This window comes from Zootoca vivipara, chromosome 7, assembly GCF_965207765.1.
Source record: "Zootoca vivipara chromosome 7, rZooViv2.hap1.1, whole genome shotgun sequence".
NCBI classification, from domain to species: domain Eukaryota; kingdom Metazoa; phylum Chordata; class Lepidosauria; order Squamata; family Lacertidae; genus Zootoca; species Zootoca vivipara.
The window spans coordinates 81,012,951-81,034,571 of record NC_142590.1 but is presented as its reverse complement, the minus strand read 5'-3'; the positions used below and the strand labels follow the sequence as shown (position 1 = coordinate 81,034,571).

At 41.0% G+C, this 21,621-nt stretch overlaps 1 protein-coding gene across 3 annotated transcripts; it reads right to left on the bottom strand.

The window, feature by feature from the left end:
- Positions 1-2,246: 2,246 nt before the first annotated feature.
- CSTF1 (cleavage stimulation factor subunit 1) lies at positions 2,247-21,185 on the bottom strand. Of its 3 annotated transcripts, none has more exons than XM_035123664.3 (7): positions 21,051-21,185; positions 19,480-19,671; positions 18,815-19,010; positions 17,287-17,564; positions 15,988-16,185; positions 14,512-14,902; positions 2,247-2,933 (listed from the first exon to the last, which is right to left on the bottom strand). In XM_035123664.3, exons 1-7 carry the CDS (start codon positions 21,168-21,170, stop codon positions 2,674-2,676), a joined length of 1,635 nt encoding a protein of 544 aa, XP_034979555.2. In that variant the 5' UTR covers positions 21,171-21,185; the 3' UTR covers positions 2,247-2,673. The 3 variants fall into 3 exon arrangements, with proteins under 3 accessions (XP_034979555.2, XP_088530791.1, XP_088530792.1); XM_088674666.1 differs by lacking the exon at positions 21,051-21,185 and adding an exon at positions 11,778-11,816 and having other exon boundaries at positions 2,251-2,933; positions 19,480-19,513; XM_088674665.1 differs by lacking the exon at positions 21,051-21,185 and having other exon boundaries at positions 19,192-19,513.
- Positions 21,186-21,621: the final 436 nt, after the last annotated feature.

Here is a 21,621-nt window from a genome sequence, read left to right as displayed (position 1 = left end):
TCGGGTTACGAACACCTCGGTTTGCGAACAGTTCGGGTTACGAACTCCGCAAACCCGGAAGTGTTTTCGCCCCGCGCGCGTGCGCAGAAGCAGCATGCGCGGTCTGCGCATGCGCAAAATGGCGCTTCGGGTCGCGTTCGGCTTACGAACTTTTCGGGTTACGAACTGCGATCTGGAACGGATCGCGTTCGTAACCCGAGGTATTACTGTACAGTATCTTATTTTGTGTCGCAATGTAGTGGGTGGACAATTCAGGACATAGTGATCTGTCTGCTGTCTGAGGAACACGAGTATATATCCTATTAAGTTGCATTATTTGCAATTGCAACAAAGAAAATCCAAGTGAGAATTTTGAACCCAATGTCAGTGGCCTACAAAGGTGACTCGTTATTTGGAGAAAGCTAAAATGAACAGCAACCCTAAAAAGTCTTGAGGTTGATTTTGCCAAGTCAAGGCAATGCAACTAAAAGTTATCTAAAATAAATCTCCAGATGAAAACAATATTACAATAAAAATCCTTTTATACATTGCTAGGTGTATAATCAGTCACTTAATGAAAATACTGCTCTCCTTTTAAACTGGACATGCTGGCTGACATTTTTCTAGAGAAAAATGAACCTTAGTAATCTAAAAATTGGGATCCAACACTGCTTTGAAATTGAGAACTATCAAGGAAGACATCTAAACCAGAGCACAAGCTAAATGAGATGTGTAAAATGCAACATGGGTTTTAGTTTTTTGTATTGTTTATGCAAAGGTTTCACTTCTTCTTGGGAGTAAGACTATTTTGGTGCTTTAAAGTAGTCAGCCAAAAGAGCCTAAAAAGCAAAATTTGAGAAGGCTAAGAAGCTGAGCGCTAGAGCAGCATATGCAGTACTTCACTGTCTATTTAAACACACAGCATTATGAAAATGAACCAATGACTGTCACTTATCATGTGTTCCTTAGACATGTATTACAAAAAAATTGTATTTAATTCAATCTGTGGTTAAGCAGGAATGTCTCTGGCCAATCTCTGATAGGCGTTAATAACAAATAAGTAACATCTCATCTCCCATGCTATTCTCATAAAGCTTTCACATGGAAATTAGCTCTCAACTTTACACGTGTGTAGGGAGAAGAGATGGTCATAACAAAGGAACTAGTAATTGGGAAAATATTATCATCAGAGACTTCTTAGGGGCCACTCCCAGACTGTTTGATATGTCCTTTAGAGCAGTGTTTCCCAACCTTGTGCCTCCAGATGTTTTGGGACTACAACTCCCATCATCCCTAGCTAGCAAGACCAGTGGTCAGGAATGATGGGAATTGTAGTCCGAAAACATCTGGAGGCACAAGGTTGGGAAACACTGCTTTAGAGACCCAACAAAAACTGGACTATGACACTACAAAACTTTACCTAACAAAGGTATCTGTATCCAAGAACACCATAAGAACCTGCTGGGCCTGAGGTAACCCAGCATCCTTTTCTCACAGTGGCCAACCAGATGCTACACTTCCCCCTCCTGCAGTCTTCCACAACTGGTATTCAAATGAATATTGCGCCCAAAACCATGGAGGCAAAGCACAGCCATCATTGCCACTGATAGCCTTTACCTCCATGAGTTTGTCTAATCCTCTTTTAAAGCCATCCTAGTTGGTGTCCACCACTGCTTCCTGTACACACGAATTTCATATTCTGACAATGCACTGTGTGAAAGTTTTAATGTACCTTTAAACATATTGGCTAAATGAATGTTCCAGTGATTTCTAGGTACCACAAGAGTCTATGCTTTAGAAGAACTCATCATAGAGGTGACCGAAAGAGGGATTATAATTCTAATAGCTCCCAGGACATTGTGGCTTTATACTACTCTATGGTGCGGTCACACTTGGAAGACTTTGTCTAGTTCTGGGTGTCACACCTCAGAAATGACCCTTTCAAGGAGCTGGAGCATCATATATATGAGGAAATGTTAGTATGAAGCTTTTCAGTTAGAAAAGTGGTAAAGGCGGGACACCACATAGTAGAGGTTTGTTCAAATTATGCATGGTGTGGACAAAGTTAATATAGAGGTTTTCTCCCTCTTATTTGAAGCTAAGGCTATCTAATTAAGCTTAATGGTGAGAGATTGAGGACAACAAAATTAAATACTTGTTTTCACAGTATAGTTAAAACACAGAATTCATTACAAGATTCAGTGATTTTCACCAAACTAGGTGGCTTCAAAAGTAGGGTAAAAGCCAATTATGAGAAAAATTAGATACACCTTTCTCAGAATGAGTTTAATAAGAGAACTTTTAAGTATCTACATCATCTACAAATAAGAAAAAAGACCATCAGAGAACTGGAAAAAAGCACATACAACAAGCAGCAATGCAATACATGTGCATCAAATGAAATAGAGCAAAGAGAGTTAAGGGGTTTAAAAAACAGGAGGCCAAGTTTTGCTACTGAATATGGGCAACCTGTCCTGCAAAACTTGTACAATTAGGTGAGGAAAAATATTTTCAGCTGTCTTGGCTGTTTTCAACTATGGACCCAACTTAAAAAAAACTGTCCATTCAGTAGGGATTGATGTTATTTCTAGTGCAGAGAAATCAGTCCAAATACTTAAATTCAGAAATGGTAAAAGCAATTTTTTTTTTTAAAAAAAGGAATAAAATTCAGACAACTTTTTTGCAGTTGCAGCTTCAGTCCGTGGTTGACCTTCGGTACCAAAATCGAGCTCTATAGTCATCACTGCAAGTCATGAAGCCAGGGTTGGTAGGAGAGTGGACAATGCAACGAACTATACTGTTATGCCCCAAGGAAAGAAGATTCCTTCGTTCAGCTGTTCGTGAATCCCAGCAGCAGAGGCTAATGGTCCTTTCATCAGGAAGCAGCACATAGTCTTCTGTGTGGTTGAAGACAGCCTGTGTTCTATGAACTTGGCGTCCACTCAAACCAGCTCCTGCAGGTATTGCAACATAAATATTCAGTATCAAAATACATAATAAAGGAAAGTACATGCAGGTCCTGCTATCCAAATGCTCATCATACCAAAATTCACTTACTGTATTTTTTCCGTCTATAAGACACCCCATATTTTGGGGGACTCAGATTTAAGAAAATGGAGGGAGATGGCCCCACGTATAAGACGCCCCCTAATTTTTGACATTAATTTTAAGGGGAAAAAACCTAGTCTTATACATGGAAAAATATGGTACTCAAACACGAGAAACTAGTATCCAAACCTCCCTATGTACACCACAGATTCAGATGTGTGTGTAATACTGTAAACATATAGCAGCCTTAAACAAGCCTTACTCTTTTGTGTTTTGCTGATCTGTGGCAGCCATTTCGCTAGAAACCATGGAAGGGAGAGGCGAAAGGAGGCCATATCAGACAAATAATGCAGCATTTTATCCTTCCTTGTTTGCCTTTTGCAAGGTTTCAGAAGGTTTTCCTGTTTTTTTCATAATTTTGAGGTCAAATTCCTTGATTGGGCATGCATTAGAAACTTTCCCATAGGAAATCAATGGAAAGTGTTGACTTTCTATTCAAACGCTTGCCTAACAAAATGATTTCCTGAGAATGCATTGTGTTCGGATAGCAGGGCCTGTGTGTAATGTGTATTTGACTGGTAATGGGTGAAATGAACATCAGCAAATATCAGAAAAAAGACAATAAAATAATCAAATATTCCTCTAAGAATCAACAGAATATTTATTAGTAAATTCAGCGAGATGCTTCATAAAATAAATATCCTTGCTTGCCTTTAGAAAAGCCTGCACAAAGTGACACATCTTTTGAGTCTTCCACAGCTCTAGTTCTACATAGAAAAGTGCTCTATTCCCAATTAATGGGAGTAGGATAATCAGGGCTGACTCAAAAGTAGGGGGATACACCTAAAAGGATTAGGCCATTTAGGAGTTCAAAACTTTGAATTGTAGCTGGAAGCTACAAGGCAGCACAGTTGATTAGTGCCCATGTTTCCCCTATTCTATTTGTAACAGAAAACAGTTTGCAACATTTTGCACAACTGAAGCTTCTGAATGCTCTTAAAAGAACTACCCATGTAGAGCGCATTGCAGTAATCAAACATGGAGGCTGAAGAAAAAAGATTGATGGTTGCTAAGGAAACAGTTGACAGAGCAGATGATGCCAAGTGGCAGCATACTCTCTGGGTCTCAACTGATACCTGATTATCTCTTTCCAGAAGGGTTACGGAGTTAATCTGTTGCAGCAGAAGTGAAGTCTTGTGGCATATTAAAGACTAACAAATCAATATGGCATATTCTTGTTATTATTTTGCCTACAAAAGCTTATGCCACTAGATTCATTTGCTTTATGTATAACTCTTCTCAGACTTTCCATTGATTATTAAAGAGGGATAGATCACATCCATCAATAGACACTTCCCTCTTTCCCAAAAACTCAGGGAATATTAGCCACTACCCCTCAAGCTTGTTTGGATTCAGTTTTCAGACTATGTGTTCTCTTCCAATTAACCAAACGCACAATGACCATTAGTGAGGCCACTCAATCAAATGAGTAAGAAAAAATAGAAGGGTACCACCATCCTGATCACACCTCATTCCAAGAGTTATGTATGATCTTGTTAATGGCCTCTTTTGTTGGCGTTTGTCTGTCTTGGAAGACAATGGAGTGCACATCCGGGGGTAAAGTCAAACCACTGTGTTAGCAGCACTGAAGTGACCTCCCTGGAGCAAAGGCCTGGGCAGTGTGTATGGAGATTTTGAGCTGGCCAGATGACAAGACCTCTCTCTTGGCCTTGCTGATGGTCCAAAGGTAAACAGAGCAATACATTTGGCACCAGCTTGGCTGTAGGAGTTGCCGGGAGGCATACAAGGCGCCACCCAACCATCTTAGACTCCACTCCGATTTGTGTAGGGCTTACACATTAGACTTATTTTATCCCGATGATATTCCACAAGGTGAAGAGGGTCAGGATCACAGTTTTCTTTTTCCTATAGGAGCTATCTTCCTAGGGTGATGAGTCCCAACAGCCTCTTACAAGTACAGTATTAAGCAATTGCAGAGATAGAATGGAATGGTGGCACTCTACAAGCCAGCTTCTACAGTGTTATTACAAACTTGCCTATCTACAATCTCAAAATTTACATCCACAAACAAATCGAACCAGGCCGGACCACTACATTTACAAAGCCCCAAAGGGAACAAGATTTTATTACAGGCATCTAAAATCTCAAAGGTAAATGGGACAACTAATAGGAACAACTCTAGTGTTACTTCCCTTGGCCATGTTAATAAAATGACTGGCTACTAGGGATATTATGGGAGTCTTTGTCCTGAGCCCATGCTGAAAGCCAGACAGAACAGAGTTTAAGAAAACTGTTTCTTATTCATCCCAGAAAGCAGACAGTATGGTGCAATTGTCAATTCAATCACCTTCCCAGTTTAAAGGCAAAAATGTAGGAATAACCAGTTCCTGTCAGGATTGGCACATCAAGAAAGATTTTTAAAGAGAACCTATGTTCATCTCATTGAAAGAAGTAATTTTCCTCAACTGCAATGAGCTTTAAAAATAACATTTTTAAAAATAAAAACTGACCCAGCTCATCCACCTTTAACAGAAGCTTCACACCAGCCTTTTCCATGCGGTTTTCAGCAAGTATGCTGAGCAAGGGCTTAGATTATATGAAGTTCACAGAATATCATGGAAGAGGAATAAATTGGCCAAAAGTAATCCAAGCATTTGCGGCTAAAGGTTGCCAATGATGATTCCAGTTGAGCTTCTGCTCTGTGGCACCATTACAGGTTCAATTTTATATTTAGCATGCCACAGCAGTCTGTACATGTTTCCTTCTCTGGGCGGGATAATCCATGTCAGGACCTCTCACACCAACTTGAACAGCTCTATGAGAAGTTGCAATACAGCAATAGCAGAGGAAAGTACGGTATTCTTTGGCAACATTACTGCATAAAACTTCACTCTGATTATGGCTGCACATCCTTTGCCAGCTGTGCTTATCAGTGCCTTATACCAGAGAGGTCAATAGGTCAACCTGTCATTCCAGAAGGCAATAAGGCAGGGGTCCCCAAACTTACCGCGCTTCGGGCCAGTGCCCAAAGCGCCGATCGTGCGGAGGGCAGGGGAGTGTGCACCCATATGCATGCGCACACGCTATTTCTGGCACACTTCCAGGTCACAGGAGCACCGGAAATAGCTTGTGCGCATGCGCACGGGCCTCCTCCAACCTGAAAGTGCGCCGGAAATGACGCTTGCACATGCACACAAGCTATTTCTGGTCCTTCCTCAACTCGGAAGTGGGCAGCCGCGCTGCGCCGGTAAGAGCTGGCAGCGGGGCCGGATAAATGAGGCCTTTGGGCCGTATCCGGCCCCTGGGCCGTAGTCTGGGGACCCCTGCAATAAGGTAATTAACTGCAGCTATAGATGACCACCAATAAATCCTCCTAGAAAGAATTCTAAAAACCAAAGGATGCATCAGTATCTGATAGGCACATCTTAATGGTTTTTCACCCCTGTGTAAGCATGTGATCTGTGTTGTTACTAGGTAATGATTTATCCACAACCAAACCCAATAAATCTGAGAAGTTTAGACTAGAACAGCAGCTACAGCATTGACATCACTATGATCACTGAATGGATATGAGGAGAAATTAGGGCTAAATTACTGGTTAGATTAAATAAACATTTGAATAGTTAAAACAATACTTTCATGGTGTATTTCTATGGCCCCTGTAATACCATTTTGGGGGCCATAAGATATTGCTGACCTCTCTCGCCATGTGGCTAGAGGTAATCTTGGGACAGAGCTGGAGTTTCCAAACATCATGGCTGCTCCACTGGCTGACTGGGAGCATGCTGGGGCAGTTGAGGGCACACAGGATCCTAAGGCTCCTTCATTCCCCCAAAATATCTCCAAAAAGAGCCAGAAACTACACCAGCCTGAGACCTGGCATAATTTCCTCCCATTGGAGGCAATGGAAGGGAATCAAGAACAGTCACAATTTCCTCCCACTGCAAGCAGTCACAGCTTGGAAATTGCATTAAGTATGGTACAGATTTCTCCTTCCCCTTTTCTAGTAAAATTTCTCTGTTAGTACAATGACACATTATATATAACTTTCTTAAAAAATAATAATAGAAGTATACTAGTCTCCCCATCTAAAAAAAAACCCCAAAATAAAAAATGGCCAAAGTAAAGAAATTTGTTAGTCAAATCTCAGCTATAGAATGTAGGGCAAGGTTTGAGAACAAGATTACACAAGCAAGTATGGTACAGATTTCTCCTTCCCCTTTTCTAGTAAAATTTCTCTGTTAGTACAATGACACATTATATATAACTTTCTTAAAAAATAATAATAGAAGTATACTAGTCTCCCCATCTAAAAAAACCCCCAAAATAAAAAATGGCCAAAGTAAAGAAATTTGTTAGTCAAATCTCAGCTATAGAATGTAGGGCAAGGTTTGAGAACAAGATTACACAAGCAATTCTCAAAATTCAATGTGAAACTGAAAAATTAAAAGGAAGCTAGAGAGAGAATTGTTACACACTTGGGGAGAAAGCTAAAACCAACACTAATGGCATATACAGACACATCTAAAAAAATATTTATTTTACTTTTGGGGGTGCAGGCTGAGTCCAGCTCCTCCCGCCCCCATCTTTCCACTACAAACAAAATATACTTTGCTTTCAAGCTGATTGCTAATTAAGCTTCACTTTTGGTCCTCATCCTGCACTTCCGGATAAATTTGTCTTTTTTAACTATTGAAAACACTGCTTGAAGGTTTATACATACATAAGTTACTTTGGCATCTTATCAAACCCTACCCCCCCTCCCAAAGTTGAAAAACTGCTCTTGAGAGAAGAGGTGGATTTGCGAAGTCACAAGTTCTTAGCCAATCAGCACTGCATAAGCCATCTTTTCCTACAAATTGACAGGCCTAGATTCCCCTGAACTCAATACTGGAAAGATTGTATATCTGACCAAAATGTGCCAAGTAACATTTCATAGCAGCCCAACCACAGTGAAGAGACCAAGGAGCAGGCTTGTAAGAGTAAATGTTAGGAGGAGGAGATTTCAGCAGGGAACAGAAAAAATGCCCAAAGAAAAGATTGATCACTTAGCTAGTTAAATGCTCCAAAAGATTCTGTTAGCAAAAGAAAATATGGTGCTTGAATGCTCAAAGCACAAGAGAAGTTTAATTACAATAAAAAGATTTTGTTTTTACAAAGGCTTTTCCATCTAAGAGAATTGCATTAATGTAGAGCCGGGATGTCCAACAAGTCAATCGCAATCTACTGGTAGATCCCCGTGAGGTTTTGGTAGATCGCGGTCGATCTCTGGCTCCCTTTCCTTAGCGTTGCTAAAACTGACTCCTGTCCCGCCCCCTTGCCCCGCCCTCCATTGTTGTATGATCTCTGGAAGGGAAGACGGAGCTTTCTCTGTGCTTCTGTTTTGATCCACAGCAATCTTTTTGAGTGACCTTTGTCCCTTGCCTTTAACCCCCCCAAAAAACGGAACTCCCCCCCCAACTTTTCTTCTCCCTAAAAAAGTTTAACAACTTTGAGCTGAACCCCCCCAAAACGGAGGTAGATCACTGCCAGTTTTTAATTCTATAAGTAGATTGCAGTCTCTTGAGAGTTGGCCACTCCTGATGTAGATGATAATTGAGTGTCTTATGCTTCCTATGATGATTGCACTTTTCAATGGTCACCATCAAAATTGGGCAGGAAAAAAGGTACCACAGTTTGGTAATCCCTGCTCTAGGTAAATGTACCACATTTTGGTTGGATCCAATCAAGTCACCCTCAGGGCAGATTCAATGAAATCAATAGACATGATTACCTGATGCTATGGTCCATAGGGTCACGAGGAGTCAGACACAACTAAACAACAACAACAACAACAACAACCTGATGTTCACCAATTTCAATGGGTCTACCTTTGAACATGACTTGATATAGACACATTGAAATTATTCAGACATCAGTTACTCAAGTCCATTGATTTCACTGGGTGTGCTCTGAGTTCAAGTTAGTTGGCTACTACCCTCTGGATCCCATCTAACGAATATTCCACTTTTTTCTTTACGTTTCAAAGATGGTTAGACTAAGAAAGCAATTCTCCCAGAAATCTTCATTGCTGAGTGGCAATTTGAACCCAAGTCTAGCCAACCGAGTACCATTTATTTAGATTACTGGTAGGTTATTAGATTAGCTCAAGGACGGCATTCCCTTGAGGGCAAAATGCTGGGAGCCACAAGTTAGTGGTAAATGGAACCAGAGGCAAAAGTGGGCAGGCTGAAGGATGTGACACTTATCTTTGTATAGTAAACTACATCCCAAACACACAGAAGTCAGAGGCTTCTACACACATCCACATCCCTCTCTATCCAGACCATCAAGATGCAATATCACAGCTCAAAGACTCATTCAAAGACTCATTCTGGAGGTTCCCTCATTGCGAGAAGTGAAGTTACAGGGAACCAGACAGAGGGCCTTCTCGGTAGCAGCACCTGCCCTGTGGAATGCCCTTCCATCAGATGTCAAGGAAATAAGCAGCTATCCTAATTTTAAAAGACACCTGAAGGCAGCCCTGTTTAGGGAAGCTTTTAATATTTAATGCTGTATTGTTTTAATATTCAATTGGGAGCCGCCCAGAGAGGCTGGGGAGACTCAGCCAGATGAGCGGGGTATAAATAATAAATTATTATTTATTATTATTAGTAGTATTAGTAGTATTCCAGTCAGACAAAAGCAAAGAGGGGTGCAGTTGAAGGTTATGGCCTAAGAAGAGTTCCCTAGAGCGGCCAGGAGGACAACATTCAGCCCCCAGGTCTGAGGTTCCACACTCCCATTTTAAATTAAGCATTCAGGCATTTCAATAATATTTTGTTGTTCAAAGTTTAACATTATGTAAGAAAAACAGATTTTCAAGTGAATACAAACATGTTGCATTTTCTAGTGTTTATAAACAGCACTACCCAATCACTTGCTATACTGCTGAAACTGCAAATGGAATTGTGACAGACTTCCACACTATCAGAAGTATTGCACTTTCTCTACATGTACATCTTGCTATGTTCTGCCAACACAAGTGGACATGACATACCTATGGTGGCACAGCACTCACCCCTTATTACTTGTCCATTCATTGTTGTTGTTTTTTTTTAAAACTCTTTTTTAAAAAAAAAACCTTACTATTAAGGTGTTAAGCTTTTTTAATTTAAAAGAAATATGGTGGCTGGAAAGTAGTTTTGTACTAATAAACAAGATAAAATTGCCACCCCCCCCCAAGAAAAACAAATGAGATCATAAATTGATACCCATCATTAAAGCCGATGTGTGCTGAATTGCAATCGGTTTGCTTTCCCAGTAAGTCACAGCCCACATAAATCCCTAGCTTTTACATAAAAAGATGGAATAATGGCATGAAAGGAAACCTCTGTCCAGAGATTGTGCTGCTCTTCTGGTCTGAGAAAAGATGCAAAAACCGCAGGGAAAATACTGGTTTGGATGACTGAGTGAATGCCCACTATAGGAAAGTAAATGAAGCATGTAAATTTCACACTCAAGGCCTAGTGTGGAAGCATCCTAGAGGTTAAGAGAAGCACTACTTCCACAGCAACAATCCAAGCTAGACAGGAATTTGAAGGCTGGCATCAGCAGAAAATTGTGGTTTTGAATATTCATTTCTAAAGACCATAATGTGAAAATTAGTTAGAAAGGGTGTGTTTCTCAAGACAACTCTAAGCAAAATTGCTAATGGAGCAATGAGCCAGTCTGGCCTGGCTCTGCAGTTTCAGAGTTGACTGGATTCCCAGAATCCTCTGCTCTGTTAATGACCTTGCTAACTAATGGAACAGGAGGTGGATGTCAACCTCTAAAACAGTTGCTTCCAAGGGTCATCTTCACTACTTCATTGGCACAAGTCACAACTTTACATAGGGCTCAAAAGAGATGAAGTGAAGTGCAAGATGATTAAGAGTGTTAGATGGTATTTTACTTGCAACAAAGCTGGCAGATCTTGGTTAAGAAGATCTGCTAAAGCCTGTGGCAAGTAATTCCTCCCCATTTGCCATAATACCTACAGAATATCATCCAAAGCTATTTCTGGTGATGAGTGAACATGGGCTGCCTCTACTTCGAGAAATATACATCTACTGTCTGTTTTGAAGACTGAGTATCTAATACACAAACATAAGAGTCTTCAGGGATGTAAGGGCCTTATGACTTGTCCAACAAAACTGGGAGAAGCTGGGTTTCCTTGCTGGGCAGTACTCCCCCCCATTTAGATAGGGCAGTGTCTGCCATTGTTTTGTTCCTATTTAAAAGGTGGGCGGGAGTACCTTGGACATAGCTTTGATACACTTCTAACCTTTCATTTTGGAAAGGTTACAGAGAGTATTTGCTCTACAGCTCCAGGCATACCTGGATATCAAGTATTTTGAGGCTGGCCTTGTGAGCCTGTAGATTTTTACCTGAAAACTGGGAAAGGTAGGTTTAGTTTTAAGGTTTTTATCAGATCAAGACCTAGCAACTGTCATGTATTCATAACCTTGAGGCTAGACTACTGTGATGCGCTCTATGTGGGACTGCCCTTAATGAATGCCTGAAAGAGTCAAATATTTCACAGTAAATTTGTTTAGATGAGCTCTCATTGCTAGGGTTAAGCATGAGCTTTTATATTATTTTTAGTTTCAAATTTATTTTGCTGTACTGGGGCAGGGTAGAAATGGAAATTAATCTAAGTATGGCAGAACTGGTTAAATACTATTCATAGTTACACAGGTCTGACTCACCCAAAGAAAAAGAGCTCTTTCTTTCTAACGTCCAGATTCCTAAAATTTCAGATGAGGAAAAGAATAGGTTGAACCAACTAGTTAGAGTAAAGAAAGTAAGAGAGACCATTAGTCAACTTACGAGTAGCAAGACTGGTATCAGGATATTACAAAAGGTTTGCTGGGATCTTAGCAGACACTGAAGTATCTTTAATCCAAACAGCTGTCTCTGTCTTGAAAAGTGCCACTAAAGAAACTTTACATCCAAGAGGGCAAGGACTTGTTTGTGATCTATTATCACATATATTTAAAGAGATCTCAATTCTCCAAGTGATGGTATTTATGTAGCCAAAATGGCACCACATACACACACAGATTATCAGCAGGCTCAGAAAACCTCAAAGTTTGCAGAAGTACAAAAACCTTAAATCCTAGGCAGGGACTTCCTCCTCAAAAACACCCAGTCCAATGCTAAAATATTGTATTGCAGATCACACCTGTACCACATTTCCTGTCTTCTAAATCTCAGCTATCCACCTTTATTTCCACGTTGGCAGAAAGGGAATCTGTTCAAACCTAAAATACATTATTTATGATATAAAATAAATTTATTCCCAGTTGGGAATGAAAAAAGTTATATCTGAAAGATTATTCATCTTGTCTTTTAGGGATGAGGGAAAAGTTTTCAAATGAAATGAGTAGATCTCCCCCCCCCCACCTTTCTTGGGGTTTAGGTTGAGCGCTCTCTTTGACATGACTACAAATATTTAATGGTAAATCTGTCTCTACAATTTTGGTGGATGGAAGTTAATGGAAGCCATATATTAGATAGTTCTATAGGAAAAGGATACTCCAATTTTACTGTCACAGATGTTTTAACTTTGTTTATGGAAACATGAGGATCCCAGGAACAGATCATAATTTGCAATGTCAGAGATGTCATATCAGAGATGACTTGCCGTTTCAAAATACCCATCTCAGAGCAACGCACGGAAACGCCGTTTACCTTCCCGCCGGAGCGGTACCTATTTATCTACTTGCACTTTGTGCTTTCGAACTGCTAGGTTGGCAGGAGCAGGGGCCGAACAACGGGAGCTCACCCCGTCACGGGGATTTGAACTGCCGACCTTCTGACCGACAAGCCCTAGGCTCTGTGGTTTAACAGGTTAGTACCCTTGTCTTAAATGCCAAACTCTTACTCCAGTGTAATGTAGCAAGCCTTTAGTTCTCAGTATCTATACGAACTATATATGTTCATTAGCTGGTACAACAATTTTGAGACAAGTATTCTCAAGAGCCTTAAAACTTACTGACACTAATGCTCCTAATAGGGATAGAAATGTTAAACATGGCGAAAGTTATTGCAAAGCCTGATGTTTTGATATATAGAGATATATTTAAAGACCCATGCATTAGATTCTAATAAATGATGCCTATGTAGAAAAAATATTTACAGTGGTACCTCTACTTATGAATTTAATGCGTTCCGAACGCACATTAGTAAGTCGAAAAAAATTGTAAGTCAAATCCCATAGGAATGCATTGGGAGAAAAAATTCGTAAGTAGAAGCAACCCTATCTAAAAATTCATAAGTAGAAAAAATCCTATCTAAACCGCATCCAAGATGGCGGACGGAGCTCCATTCGTAAGTAGAGGTACCACTGTATTCCAAAAATCTCAAAGACACTAATAACATAAAATGACTGAAAGCATTATTAAAACATGTGCCATTCACATGAACCAAAACAGCTGTTGCTCACAGCATACAAGAGCAACAGAAAATCTTCTCTCAGAAAGAAACCCAGTAGTGCACTAGTTGGATTGGTAGAGTTCATCTAGTGAGAAAATAACCAACCACAAACATTAAATCAAGCTAATGTACTGCTTTCCAACTACAGCAGAGGATGCATACTATGCCCCCCCCCCAGTGCCCTTGTTTCTTTGTAAAGGAAGAACAATACATTATTTAAAACTGGAGAAAGAGCCCTGCTAGATCAGGCCATCTAGCACAGTATTCTGTTCTCACTGTGGCCAACCAGATGCCCATGGGAAGCCTGCAAGCAAGACCCTAGTGCAACAGCTCTCTCCTCACTTGCTTCCAGCAATTGACATTCAAAGGCAGAGTGTCTCTGACAGCGGAGGTATGCCAAGACTTGACTGCACCCTGCTGGTTTAGCATGTTAGAAACTTGAAAATTTGTATTACAAAATATGCCTCTACAGAAAAGGACTTATTCCAGAGAAGTTAATTCATACAATTTCCGTAGCATCTCACACACTGGAAGTATTAGAGAAAGCATTGAGAAGAAAATTGCAATCTTACATGTTGATGTAGTTTGTTTCCAGCTCAGCAAGATAAAAAAAAGAAGCAACATCATTCGTATATTAAGAAGTATTAGTAGGAAACGAATCATTGTGTGAACCCCAAGGATTTCTCTTAAATACACCCAAGTGATTTTAAGTAAGAGTTGTGCAAACACACGTATGATTTTGGACATGACTGCAGAGTTTACCTGATTTTCTCCTAGGTCACTGATCATGAGGTTATTTCCTTATGACCAATAATGAACTATTTGTTAAAAATTTCAAGGGAAAACGTCTGGATTTATATGCCACTATTGCATACTTTGTACAGAACTTTCAATTTACATTTTTCCTCACGATACATCCAGGAAGGCCATTACATTTAACTAGATGTAATGGAGGATGGGAGAGAAATATATACATATCTATTATATTGGTCAACATCTACTCACCTGTATATTTTACTAGTGTTCTCCCTGTAGAGATCTCCCACAGTTTAGCTACAGAGTCTTTTCCACTAGACAGAATATACTTTGAATTCTTGGAGAAAATGGCAGAACAGACTTCAGCCCCATCGTGCGCTTTTTCAAAAGTAGTGATACAACGATTTGAAACGCCATCCCACAATTTGATGCAACCGTCTTTGCTGCCCGTTACATACATGTTAGCACTTGGATTGTAATTAACTGAGCATATGGCATCAGTGTGCTGATCTTGAGGATTGCAAGATACAAAGCACTGGAAAGTATTGACATCATACAGTCGCAGGGTAGGATGCTGGGTACCGACAAGAATGAAGTCTCCAGAAGGATGGAAAGAGATAGAACGCAGCATTTCTGCTTCCTGTTTAGTTGAAAAATAGGAAGTTAACATTAAAAGGCATCTTCCCAGTACACTGATCCACCTAAACACCAAGCTTGTGTCAGCTACTGTATAAAACATACAACATTGCTATTTAAAGAAGCCAGATAGGACACAGCAGAACAGATTTTTCTAAGCAAAGTGTGGGAAAGCAGGACCTCATAAAAGAGGTGAGATTATTATTTGTCAGAAAAAAGGTTCTGAAGGAAGTTGCCTCCAAGTCACACCTTTTCAAGATCAGTATCACCTACTTTGTAGATCCCCAGAGACCACTCTCATTTTCCTGCAAGCTGGATTTATGCTCTGAAACAACTGGTAAAACTAAGCTACTGTTAGGGAAGAGAAATATTTACTGGTAGTTATGCTTAAAGAAGTCACAAACTACTTCAGATCTATTGTAATCTACCCCATGCATTCCACCCCCCTTCTCTAGCAGATTGGATGATGATCATGGTGTTCCATGTTAATTTCTTCTTGAGAGATTGTCAGTATGTGGACAGAGGAGCCACTTAAACCTTCCCCTGGGAATTTTCTAGCTATACAGTATTGATTGCCCTTCCTAAGGGGGGAAATATAGGGGGATTTCCCCAGCAAAAAAACACAACTTTGGGTGTTGGTGGTAATTTTATTTATTTGCTACAATTATTTACATCCTACCTTTCAGAATACAAATCCTTCCCAGGCACTCATTTAAAATCACGCACATTATTCCCATATAAAATGTCAGTTGAAAGGGGGGGGAAATTAAGCAGCCCTGTCTTCTACTTCTTTGTTCTTCCACTCAACTGCAGCAGCTGATACTGCTTTTTATTTTTTAAAAAGCCAGGGGAAGAAAGAATGAAAACCATTTCATAGCTAGTTTGGCCCCTCAATTAAAGTTAGGAGGCGTTTGAATGGCAATGTCCAAAGTATGTTTTGTACTCTTATGACTAAGTTAGAAACTGGACACCAGGATGGTCTTAATCCCACTTGTACACACCATTTAATAGCATCAACAAGGCTTCCAAAGTCATGCTTTTCTGGTTATTTTTGTTATTCCTTATAAAGTTTTGATTTAAGTGTCTAACCTGGATATATTTGAAGGCTCTTTTGGCAGATGGTTTTGAGTAGTCAAACAATTTAAGTGTGTAATCCCTTGAACCAGAGGCAAGGATTTGTTCTGTTGGATGGAAAGCTAAACATGTCACCTCATCCACGTGATCATACAGAGTTCTAATAACAGGGTGGTTCTCCATGTTCTGCTGAGCTGTTTCATTCATCATGACCTGAAAAATACATTTAAACACAGCACAGTAAGCATAGAATTTTCACTGCAGGCACCAAGACACAAATGCTGTCTATTGCATATCTGATGGTGCTCCCTTCATAGTGGACACAGTGGACCTGCATCTTCCCACAACTGTTTATGCAGGATGTTTAAAGCATGAAACAATCTCTCGTATATGTCCAAATAACTCTCTTTAGTGGGTCATTAACAGCCCATCTTACAAATGAAAAAAGGAACTCTGAGAGATCAGGACTGGTCCAAACTTTGCAAGTCCATGGCTATGCTAGCACTGAATTCAGTCACCAATTTCCTTTCCCCCGCAGCTTCCTGTAACCCACAAAATTTGACAGAATGTGAGTGTCTCTCTCTCTCTCTCTGTGTGTGTGTGAGAGAGAGAGAGAGAAGATGTGGGTGGCTGTAGGGAGAGGGGGGAAAATAATAAAAAAGGCCTCCTTTTCTTCTGATGCAGTTCTTTAAACACAGGTATAATACATGCAAAGCTAGGTACTCTGCTCAGAACCCTAGCTGCTGCATTCTGCACTAGCTGAAGCTTCTGAACAAAGCCCAAAGGCAGACTCATATAAACCACATTACAGTAATCTAATTATGAGGTTATCAATGTGTGGATCGTGGTGACTAGGCTATCATTGTCTAGGAAAGGGTGCAGTTGACATACCAACTTAAGTTGGATGTAGGCTCTCTATGCCTACCTAGGCATCTAATGCCAGTATTTGTATACCTGTGCCTTAAAAGCAAATTCAAGCAACCCAGTTCCTGGACTCAGGAACCATCCACCCACAGGCTTATTGTATTATCAGAGGAGGCTCAGTTTATTGATCCTCACCCAGCCCACAACTGCGTCTAGGCTTCTCCCAATTGAGACTGCTCCCAACAGCTTCATATGACTAGTAAATAGCACTGGCACCCCACAGCTTAACTGGCAGAGTGATGAGATGCTGTCATTCAAAGCTACTCTCTGAAAACAGCCTCACAGATAGAAGCATGACCAGTTTCTTTTGGCAGATAATTCCCAGAGGACCCTAAAGCTGCAAAAGGAAAATGCAAACATTTATTGATTCATTACTATTTGAGCATTTACCTCAATTGGCATAGCACTCTTTGCTAACATTCTCTCTGTATCAAGAATTTTGATTGAAGCATCAGCTGATCCTGTAGCTATTAACTGTCCATCTCTGCTGTATGTAGCTACACGACATGGTCCTTTGTGAGATGTTACATAACAGGTCTCATATTCAGAAGCTTCTGGGGACATGGTCTGCACATCTGCATCAAATTCCAGGTCAATCCCTGTGCCAGGAGCTACTGTATCAGAGCGCCCAATTGCATACTGAACTGCACTATCATCATTTTCCATTCCTGGAAGAAAAGAAATTACAAAAGCTCATCTTCCAAAAGTAAGAAGCCCCAACTTTATAAACAGGGAAAAACCTGTTATGACAATAGTTCTCAAACCTAATCCTTTGATCTTTTGAATGCTTATTAAGCTGTGAGTCCTAGAAAACCTGTTCCCTGCCTTATAGGCCTTTCCCCACCTGGTCTAGAAGGGTGGGGACCTGACTGACCCCAGCTACAAAAGCTGAGGCTGCTGAATGGACTCTTGGACTGGGGTGTTGTTTAAGGTTTTTATAACTTAACTGGAAGCATAACATCAGAAAATTTGTGGAAGGTAAACTGTCACAATAATTCATACCGTTAACAACCATTTTTACTCTATATGAGGTGCTTACCTGTGCAAAATAAAGTCTTCCTAAAAAACTCACAAGGTGAAATGCAATTGTTCACAACTGTGCCTCTCTAGTGTACCTGGCACCCACATAAGTAGGTGAGCAGCAACTGATCTTTGCTCCAAAGCAGGGATAGTTAACCTCAGGCCCATGGGCAAGATGCAGCCCAATCGCTTTCTCAATCCAGCCCACGGACAGTCCAGGAAATCAGCGTGTTTTTACATGAACAGAATGTGTCCTTTTATTTAAAATGCATCTCTGGGTTTTTTGTGGGGCCTGCCTGGTGTTTTTACATGAGTAGAATGTGTGCTTTTATTTAAAATGCATCTCTGGGTTATTTGTGGGGCATAGGAATTCGTTCATTATTATTTTTCATACCGGTAATATAGTTCGGCCCGGCCCACCAAATGGTTTGAGGGACGGTGGACTGGCCCACAGCTGAAAAAGGTTGCTGACCCCTGCTCCAAAGCATAAAATGGAGATTGGTGGGAAGCTAAGGTGTAGCATAGTTGCAAATTCACTGGACAGATAGGGAAGTTGACCTAGTTTATACACTAATAGCTGCAACAGAGCCATCATGTACATGTATTTGCTGCTTTACATCCTATTCCAAGCAGGATCACAGGATACAATGACTCATTTTATACATTTCTCTAGAAAGGGCTGATCTGGGGCAACTATCAGTGCTATTTGCTATCATTTTAGAAGACTTAAGTGGCTGCAGATAATGTTAATGGCTTAAATATCCAGAGACGAAAGAACTATTTTGATTACTGATGTTTTGACATGCCATGTAAAATAACAGTCTTAACAGAACCACGGCAATAGTGCATACCTGGCTTTAAACACAGCATATTAAATTTGTTTCACATCACAACTTACCCACTTTAATAAGATGCAATAGTTGTTCAGAGGGTGCACATACAGACTGTGGTTTTACCTCATTTATCAGACCGTTAGCAATGTTGATATATCCATCATAAAGCAACTGACTAATAATGAGTCTGTAAAGTTGTTGCCTGTCTTTCAGGCTTACTTTTGGTCTATACATTGTGAGTAAGGGCTGTCTTCCAGAAGTCTGAAACGAAGAAGGAAAAAAATAATACTTGCATGTACAGGAAGAAGGCATTTGTGTTTAATTTTCTTTTTGAAAGCATTTGTATCCTCCTTTTTTCTTTTTTTTAGTAAAATGCCCAAGGTTGCTTTCACAGCAGAAATAAATAAAGCAACCAAGGAAAAAATATATTAAGTAATATAACCTAATAGCTCCCACAATTTTTCTCCCACGTGCCACCTGGAAATTGACGAGGGTTTTGATAGATCCCTTTCTGCAGCCTTTTCCCCGGCCGCTCTTCCGCCCGCGCCGAAATCCTTATTTCCCACCTCCCACAACACCGAGCCTATCGTGACAAAGGCTTGTGGGGCTGGGCGGCTCTTCCATTAAAGGGAAAGCGGCAGCTACTCTGGCGGTTCTCCACGTGCAAGAAACGGCCAAGGCGAAGAGCTGGCGAAACCGCCGGGCCCGGAAAGCGGAACTTGATTCTTACCAGCCCGTCTTTCGGCCTGGGTCGATCTGCGCTCAAAATGGCTGCCGGGGGCCCGACGACGTCGGCGGGCGACTGCGGCGGCAAAGGCAGCGGGAGCGGAGCCTGCGGAGGGGCCGGCAGCAACCTGGACCGAGGGCCGCTACGTCGAACAGGCTGCTGCATCGAACCTCCGCACATCGATTGAAGCCGCAGCTGGGAGGAGAAAAGGAGCGCAAGCAAGGGTCACTTGTGCGCATGCGCCACCAGTAAAGCAACGTCTGTTCGAAATACGACGTGAAGATGGATAGTGGGAAGGAATTTGGCATGCCAAGTTTTCTCTATCGCTGTAGCTCCCTCTTGGGGGCAAATGTTTTACAGTACAGTATTCTTAAATTTTTGGCTACTATAAAACGGTGGAGGCACAGGAGCCTTGCCACACACAAAAAAGGATACAGTACTTAGTTGAAAATCGAGGTATCATGGGCGTAGCCAAGAGGGAGGCAGCTGCCCCCCATCAATAAACATCAATACAAACCTGAAGTTCTGCCCCTCCTAACAAAAGCCTGCCCCCCTAACAAAATTCCTGGCTATGCCCATAATCACTATACGTATTTAAAAATGTGCAGTGTGATACGGTAGATACCGGTAGGATTTACTTCTAGGGGCAGTAAATTCTGCTAAGCCTGATTCATAATTCTGTTGTCACTTCCAGTACACTGCTGTGCATTTACTCAGATGTAAGCCCCACCCACAATGTGGCTTACTCCTAGGTAAGCACGTACAGAATTGCAACCTTAAGCACCGATATCCTAAAAATGTGTGTACACAACTTCTTACTAATATAAGGCCTTTAGGAATTTCCAAAAAGTTTTAACAAAAATATTGAGAATGGGCCTGATTACTTGACCTGTTGGGTTCTTTTTTCTGGCTAAAAATGGGATAATATATAGTATACAGTATTGACTTTAAAAGTCCCAAACTCTTCCCTGACCAGTTCTTCATATCTAGAGGTGTGCAACCATTCTAAAGGGCAGGAATCAGATGGTTGAGCTTCCTATTGAATGCCATGTAGCTCAGATAGTGAAATACGGGGTCTCCTCTTAAATCAGGCGCCCCCAAACTCAGCCCTTCAGATGTTTTGGGACTACAACTCCCACTATCCCTAGCTAATAGGACCAGTGGTCAGGGATGATGGGAATTATAGTCCCAAAACATATGAAGGGCTGAGTTTGGGGATGCCTTTCTTAAATAAAGCATTTACCTGGTAACCTCACAATCAGTTCCTAGGCAGTTACCCAGAGATAAACCCCACTTGAGTTTAATAGGACTTATTTTAAAACTGAGTAGAGTTGCAATTGTGCAGCCTGATCCGTTGCATGTTTACTCAGGGTGTCCCACTGAGTTCAAGGGGGTTTACTGTCAAATAAGTGTACAGTGGATTGCAACCTTAGACAAGTGGTGCATAAGTACATGGGCACTGTTCAGTGACAAAAGATAGGAAGAATGACATTGGGCATGTTTGCTTTGACAGTCTACATTGCAACAGGCCCAAATACCTCATGCCCCCAATCTTATCGAACAATTCTACTCACATCAGCTTCAAGAAATGACAGTCGCATTGGTCGTGGTTCATTGGTAGGCAAGGCCATGTTACTCATGCCCCATGGAAACTGTCGCCTATCACATGGCGGCGTGATACGACGACTTGTCATTCTTCCTCACAACTGTATATCCTTCAAACTACCTCTTCAATCCTCTCACTTGTCGTCAAGAATTAAGTTAAATGAAGATGACCTTCAACCTGAGAAGCACACATTAATCTGATGTCTGCCCTGGTCCCCAAAGGTCAGTCTCATAATCCTGTCATGGTAGCTTTTCAAAAGACATGGACAGAGGACACTCACATCTGTCCACAGCTGCCTGCTTGAGAGGCACAATGCCCATCATACAGAACTGAGCATTATGGGAAATCTAGTCTGGTACTGTACAATGCTGTATCACATTTGTTAACAGAAAGTCCATCCCGTGGCAAGTTGCTCTTTTTTGACTTAGCAGCCTGATACCTGAACTGATAGACCACCACGGCTCTGATAAAATGTGGTCAAATTTGTCGTCAAACAAACACTTTTTTGATGCCACAGGCTGAAAAACTAAGAATACCAG